Source organism: Chamaea fasciata, unplaced genomic scaffold, assembly GCF_029207755.1.
Source record: "Chamaea fasciata isolate MVZ Bird 193981 ecotype frontalis unplaced genomic scaffold, bChaFas1.0.hap1 SCAF_28, whole genome shotgun sequence".
NCBI classification, from domain to species: domain Eukaryota; kingdom Metazoa; phylum Chordata; class Aves; order Passeriformes; family Sylviidae; genus Chamaea; species Chamaea fasciata.
The window spans coordinates 5,495,708-5,503,234 of record NW_027094113.1 but is presented as its reverse complement, the minus strand read 5'-3'; the positions used below and the strand labels follow the sequence as shown (position 1 = coordinate 5,503,234).

The 7,527-nt window shown below is 48.2% G+C and overlaps 1 protein-coding gene across 1 annotated transcript; it reads left to right on the top strand.

Annotated features, from left to right (window-relative positions):
• The first annotated feature begins 1,113 nt into the window (after positions 1–1,113).
• TINCR (TINCR ubiquitin domain containing) lies at positions 1,114–6,914 on the top strand. The gene has a single exon (XM_066205666.1). The coding sequence runs from the start codon at positions 1,713–1,715 to the stop codon at positions 1,974–1,976; it is 264 nt and encodes an 87-aa protein (XP_066061763.1). The 5' UTR covers positions 1,114–1,712; the 3' UTR covers positions 1,977–6,914.
• The last annotated feature ends 613 nt before the right edge of the window (positions 6,915–7,527 follow it).

Below are 7,527 nucleotides of genomic sequence, written 5' to 3'. Positions count from 1 at the left end.
ACAGGGGTAGTGTTCTTCTGGTTTCAAGGTTATTGGCATATTTGTAGATCCAGACATCCTTAAATGATCCCAAACCATGACTGTGCTAAGTGCAGTTCCTGTTTCCTGCAAGGTGCTTAATGAACATGTGTTACACCATACGGCAGTCATGAGGTGAGTAAACAGAAACACGAAGGCATACCATGACTCATCTCAAGCCTTTGCAGCAACTCAGTGGCAGAGCAAGGACCCGAGAATCCCAGACTCCACCAAAACAATCATACCTTTGGAGTGACCCAAGCTGAAAAGAAAATGTTGGAAGTGGAAGCTTCAATTCTTTTCAATTGCACAGGGAAATCTCCACTGCCTGTGGTGTGAGTGAAGATATTTGCTGTTGTTCTTGGCAGAGATACAATGTGCTGGGGAGGGAAAAAGGAGGTGTGGAAGAAAGGTGGAGACCTCCTTGTTCCCCCATGGGAGAGTGGACACTTCTCTTATTCTCAATGGGAGCTGACTGCTGCCTTATCTGAAGATCAGACTGTTCTGTTATCTGCTGGGCAAGAGCAGCTCCTTTTTAGTAAAGAGCAGACCCTGAACTCAACTGTCTTGCAGTACTTTGGTCTGAAAATACTGGTCTATGTTGAGAAGAATGGATGAGGGAATTAATGCCTGTAATATGGGCTGCAGACAAGTTACCTACAAGATAAGAGGGTGACTTGATCTTTTTGAAAAAAAGAGCAAAAACAGCTTCCTTATCTTCATGGTGTTTGCTCTGAAGTATCATCTTGTGACTGTCAGAGTCTGCCTTGCAGGATCAGTCTATTACAGCCTGTGGCCGACATCAACTCCTGCCTTTCAGAGGTGGCATTGTATTTCCCACAGTATGGCTGGCTCCTCTCGGCACTTCAAGGCCCCTGTGCCACCTGTTTGCCTGCTGTCCCTGCAGCCCTGTGGTGCTGATCCCACTCACGTGTTGCACAGGATATGATCAGCTCTGCAATTAGACAGCGAGCTGGAAGGAAGAGGAAATCAAGGCGATGAAGAGCACGTGTGAGTCAATATCAGCTATACTGAGGGTATGATGAGGAGTGGATGAGTCCTACCCCTTCTGGAGGGTCCCCGATGTTTGTGAACAGAAACTGTGCAGATCACCTGGGGGAATCTGCACTGCAATGATGAGAGGTGTTCACACAGCCAGGCTCTATCTCATCAGGGTGCTGTGGCTCTCCTCTGTGAGGAATTTGTCACTATGCAGCTGTACTTTTCTTCTTTAAAGTGGCCATGTTAAATAGCTATGAGGTAGCTAAATGCCTGCTCTGCTAACTGATCTTCTCCCCAGCTGGCGGCTTTTTAGAGCAGGAGACAGGAGGTTGCTAAACCCATTCATTTCTCACATGCATCCACGTTTCTAATGTCTGTGGAGATCTGGCTTTAAAAGTCCTCTGCAAGCCATTGGAATGAAGAGCACTTCGTGAAGACATTGTAATTAAGATGGGGTTTAGGGGTGTGTGGAAATGATTCATGGAGATGTTTCCCAGCCAGCAGGCTCATGGAGCCAGGTGAGCTCTTCCCTGGAATGCGAAGCATGCAGTGTGGCAACTGGGAGAAACAGGTTTGGCAGGACGTTTTAAGCTGTTTGCAGCAGACAGCCTCTTCAGAGCCACATCCCTGCTTTGCTGGTCTCCCAGCTGGATGCTCCGCTCTGCCACACTGGCCCTGCTGAGCTGGAGAGGATGGACACGCTGCGCAGGAGCCTTTCTCGATGGAAGAGGTACCACATTAAGGTGCACCTGGCTGATGAGGACCTGATGATGCCCCTGACGGTCAGGCCCAGGGACACGGTGATGGACCTACGGGCTCTCCTGGTACGGGAGGGCATCACTTCCTGGAAGAAGACATTTTATTACAACTCCCGGCAGCTCGAGGAGCATGAGACTCTCAAAGAAGCCAATATCCAGAATGGTTCTGTCCTCCTCCTTGTCAGCAATAAAAGGTAGGCAAGGAGCTCATCTGCCATGGGGGCGGTGCAAAGGAAGGGAAATTCTCGGTGTGTCTCAGCCCCTTGGGACACTTTCTTGTCTGAGTTTGCAGAATGCAGACCAGGAACTCAAATCCTGCCATTGCCAGCAGGTTTGAGACTCCAGGCTCTTCATATCCAGACATGCTGTGCTGTGAAATAAGTCGTTCAGAGGAGGAAATCTGATTGCTGCTGCCTGTCCTGTCTCTGGTCAGGTCTCGTTTTCCTGGATATGTGGCCAAGCACGGAGGGAGAGACATGGCAAGAAAGAGGGCAGGGGAGATTGTGCGACATGGGAGAGTGTTCTGGGAACCTCTCACTTCTCCTTCTCTGTTCTGAAGTAAATACTTCCTGCAGGTACTTGGGGGTGGCACAGTCCTGCTGTGACAGGAGAAGAGCTGTGAGCCGCCAGCTTACAGCAATGAGCAGTGCTGGGCCGGGATGGCAAGAGGCTGCAGCTGCCCAAAATGTGTCTGAATCACAGCAGAAAGTACAGTGAGACTAGAGACTCCCAGGAGAGCCAGTGCATGGGAGATCAATCACGGCAAGCACTATGTTCTAGTGGGGATGAAAGCTGAGATAATGGACCTTGGACTCACGGGCCCACAGGACAGTTTTGATTCAGTGTGGTGAATTTATGCCCACCTGCACTGTCTTTCCTAGTGCCTAGTTGTTGCTGCCAGCATGATTAATTCTGAAGCATTTTGGGGATACTGGGTAGCAGAGGTATGTTGTGGGTATGTTGTGTCTAATTCATCTTTCTAAATCCTGAGCCCTCTGAGTTATGTCTCTATGCTGATCAGAGTTTCCTCTGCAGAAAAACCTGCACTAAAGACTTCAGTTCCTGATTATATCCCACATACTGGAATGGTCTTATTTTCCAGTCCAGAGGCAGCTTGAAATACCACACAGAGAAGATTTAATAAAGCATTTCCTTTCAGAGCTCAGCCAGACACAAGAGATTTCACATCACTCAGCTAACTGCAAACCCCAAGTCACCCATGGCCCCTTTCTCCAACATCTCATTTCACTTCTCTGATTAACTTGGCTCAGCTCCTCTTTTTCACCTGGTTTTTAATGGCAGAAGCACTTCTATTTGTTGTTGTTTCCAGTATTTATTTTCCTAATCTTTACAGTCTGAATTTTTTGAGAGTAAAAAGGGATTTGGAGGATCTGAGTTGATGGAGTGCACATACTGATGCTTGTTTGGTAGATGTGTGGTTTCCATAGTGTGCTGTGCACCTTCCCACATGCTGCAGAAGCAGGGTGTAACTGCAGCAATGCAAAACTCACCAAGAGATCCTGCCCCGGTGTGCTGAGTTCAGAGGGCCCAGCTGAAGTCACTGACCATTTTTCAAAATCTAGAGCTTGTTGCTCAAAGTCCCAGCTCAGTTTCTGTGAGTACATTATAAAGGGAGTGGGATTTCTAGTATTTTTTTCCTTGGGTTTCTTGCAAAGCCTCCTGGTTCCTAAACAAGCGCCTTTGGCCAATCTCCTATTGCTTTCTCCAGGGCTAGGTGCAATGTGGGGAGTGTCCAGTCTCTACCTGAAGTCATGTCTCCTCAGTTTTTTTGACATTTTTGACATTACTGGGTTGTGCCAACCTCACCCACTCCCAAAGGGTTTTCTGTGGCATGTAAATGCCCAGATACTGGGGACACATTTCTCTAAAGGTTCATGGGGTGACTGAGCTATGGTAGGATAGTTCCCTTAGATATTTCTGACATGTGCTCATCTGCGTGGCCAGGCAGTCACCGCCCTGTGTGGGACAGCCCTGGGCTGAGGGCAGGCTGTGACTCAGCACCTTGCCAGGTCTTCAGCACAGAGAGGTTTTAGAGGATTTTAGATGCCTGTCTCTCGATGCCACTGGGACTTGGGAAATAGAGAGTGGGAGAAGGCTGCACTGTAACTGAGATTATTACAGTACCAATTTGAGTCTTAAGATTACTCAGGCAGACCTTCAGGTATTATAAATCCATGTTGCACCAGTAGTGTCTTTGGAAATACGCTGGTCTGTATCAGCTGGGCAAGAGTGAATAACTATGGGGACTATAACAAGAGTAGCCTGTGCAGTGTTGGGACTGTCTAGGAGCCACAAGTGCAGAGGGGATAGTGAAAACATAGTGCTACATTTGGCCAGCAGTCTTGAGGATTTAAGAGTTGATTTTAGTGTTTCACCAACTCAGTGAAGATTGGACCCTCCCCATCAAAAGCAGCATCTATTTCTTCAGTTCTCCCTGAAAATCTTAATGTCCCCTACTTACTCTTTTGTGCTGAGGTACCAGCCAAACAGAGCGCTGTTAATTCCAAAAGTGGAGTTGCTGTGATTGCCAAGGTCTGCAGCTCGGTGTCGAGCCTATAAATATTAATGGTCACTCTGCATGCTGTGTGTTCCTACAATGGGCTCACGGGACAGTTTGCTTTGAACCAGAGAAAACATGAAAATGACCCTATTTTTCATCCTCCCCTTCTCACTTAATGCCTTTGTAGATAATTGGCATTTAGCAAAGGCCAAGTCAGCATTTCCACTCCTTGTTCGTATTTTCTGGGGTTTGTAACTTAGTCATAAAAATTCACTTAAGGCGGCAGCTTGGCAGGAAAGGGATCAGCATACCAGCTAACGCTGAAAATTTATTTAGACCTTAATGTTTAAAAGTTCAAGCAAGCCATTTTGGAGATCAGTCAACATGACCTCTCACCCTGGGAAAACACATAGGCTGGCCAGAGCTGCGAATACCACATCCACCTAGGATGCAATTCCCCTTTGTGCAGAGCCTGTTAATCACATTACTGCAGTGCTGACTGAAATTGCAATCCTGTTGCAGTAGAAGCTGCGCAAAGAACTCACTGAAAAACAGTTTCTGCCCTACCGAGTGACATATTACAATAACGTGGTTTGCTAGTGGGTAAAACAAGCAAAGCAAGAGCTGAAATGGGAATGAACAAGCAGAGAAATGCCCCAGCTCAGTGGCCATGGGCCAGCATGTGGTCTTCAAGCCATCAGTGCCTAACAGGAGACCAGCAGTGGGCATGAGCAGAACAGCCACCCAGCATGGATGCAAAGGCATCCACAGGCATGCAATAGGTTGTCCCAAACGCCCAAGGCGTGATCAGTCCTGGCACTGAGGACCACGCCACAGCAGAACCCGTTTGGCTCGCTCTGGAGGCGGCGCAGGGCCCCAGAGCCAGGGAGCTGCTCAGCTGGTCTGGTGGTGACGTGGGAGTTCCTGAAACTGGCACGACTCTTCCCAAATTTTGCCTGCCACAGAGAGCTGCCCAGAAGCTCATTACTGGCTGCATGCTGTGGAGCACCAATCAACAAGGCCACCCACGGGGCAGTGGGCAGCAGTGCTGGATAAGGGGCATATGGAATTAGCTGCCCCTTGCTGATCATTTGTTGGCTGCCTTGTGATGTGCAATGGGAGACGGAGGAATATTGCCTTGAACTGGTGAATCCACTACTTAACCCATGAACTATTTCAAATAGAGGATGTCAGTGGCTGATGCAGAGCAATCCCTAGACATGCCTAGTGTGCCTGTCACTGCCTGTGTCTAGGGAGGTACAGCTCCAGCTGGATCTGTATGTGGTGTAAGGACAAGCACATTGACAGAGCCTTTGCTCTTGGTTCCAGGCTCCTCTCCTGTGCAGTCTCCTCTAGCAGTCACCCAGGCAAAGTCTGTGCTGATAAATTAGGCAGTGCCCGGGCTTCTCTCTGGTACAATGCTGGAGTATTGCACTGCAAATTTTAGCTCAGTCCAGGTGCATTTCAGGAGCCAGCATGGGCCAGGGACTGCTCCTAATGGGATGCCTGGATATGTCCATGCAGGTTTGGAGAGTAAGAATTTAATAGGAAAACCCTGGCCATTCTGTGCCAGCTGTTCTCTAAATGCAGGAGAATGTACCAGGCACATTTGATTTACTGGCACAGACTCAGCCACAGGACACGGGTCCCCTCAGCCTTTTGGAAGCTGTGGTTCATTGAGGCCAGGCAGCTTTTCTCATCATATATGGCCTGCCTGGAGAATGGAGTTCAGGAAGTTATTGGTGAATAGGTTAAATAAAGTAGACGCCAGCACTGAGTTCAGCAGAAGTCTATTATCTGGAATCTATTGGTGTTGATTTTCTGGCCTGGAGCCACCTGAAAGAATCTGTCTCAGGGCATTAGCTCAGTTACCATAACAACTCATCTAGGAACAACTCCTGACAGCTCCAAGAGCAGACCAAGGTCCCATGCTGTATATTGTGGCCACTCTTAGGTCAAAATAAGCATGTCCAGGTTCCTCTCTCTCCTGTAATCCAGCCTCAGCATCCCTTGTGAGTGCCAGTCCATACAGAAGCTTTGACATGCCTGGGAACCTGTTTTATTTTTCAGAGGCTGCTCAGTCTAGTTTTCCAAAGGTCCATCCACACAAGGATGGATATTTTACCTCCTGCCAGAATAACAAACCCATCTGTCCTCGGGGAGCCCATTGCATTCCCTTCCTGACATTCAGTTTACAGTGTCTGATTTTTGGAACTGTAAAAGAAAACTGTGACTGAGCCACTTGCACAAGGTCCAGTTTAGCTGATGCTAAACTCCTGCCTACGTTTGACTCTGTGATGATACAAGGACCAATGACAGACACTCAGCAGTGGCTCACTCCACACTCACATCAACTGTCCTGCTCACTGTCACTGGAATTGCCTGGCATGCAGTTACCAAGCACAACAGGTGATGTTGGACCTCTAGAAACACGAAAAAATGGGTAATGGGATCTACGCAGTGTGACCCTGAAAGCTCAGACCTGGAGTAAGTTCTTTACTCTGAGTTTCAGGGTGGTTTTGTGACGCCTGCTCTTTGCACTGACAATCCCGCTCCTGCGGTTGCTCAGCAATTACTCCTCAGCATGGAGGGGAGACTTTTCACCCCGTCCAGCTTTTACAGCCTTGCCCTGTTAAGCTGAGGCCTAGCAGCAGGCTCCGAGGCATCTCGCAGTAGGATAACGATCCTTTAAATAGCACTGGGAGTCTCTCTACTCGGGGAGAACTAATTAAGTTCTTCAGTACATGCTTAGACATATGCTGACCTGGTATGGCCTTAACAGGTCCGCTTCCACCTACCAGATAAATAACACTGGCTTAAAAATATCCTCGTAGAGATGTGTTACTGAGGCAACAGCCAGGTAGGGGGGCTGACTACATCTCAGTGGCTGAAGGTAGTATTTATGTGTGTTACTCACGGGCCAAGCTCTCTGCTGGTGTACTCAGTTAAGTGATTTTCAAGTTCTGAAAGCACTGCTGCAGTTACCTCTGCTGACACCTCACAGCACACAGGCCAGACAGTCACACCTGTATGCAGCTCCTTTACTTACTGTTCAGCCCAAGAAGCTCATTTAACAAAAACACAGGGTTGCATCGATAAAGAATGTGGTCCACAGGATTTGAATTCCTCCCTGTGCAGTTGAATGGGATTGCACTAGATGAAACTGAGCTAATATGTCCCCCTGGGGTCTCTCCTGGCTCTAGGCAAAGAATTAATGAATGGGAAGTA

Bases quoted from the DNA above. Each gene is read 5' to 3' on its own strand.
- TINCR (XM_066205666.1), top strand. From the start codon at position 1,713: ATGGACACGCTGCGCAGGAGCCTTTCTCGATGGAAGAGGTACCACATT.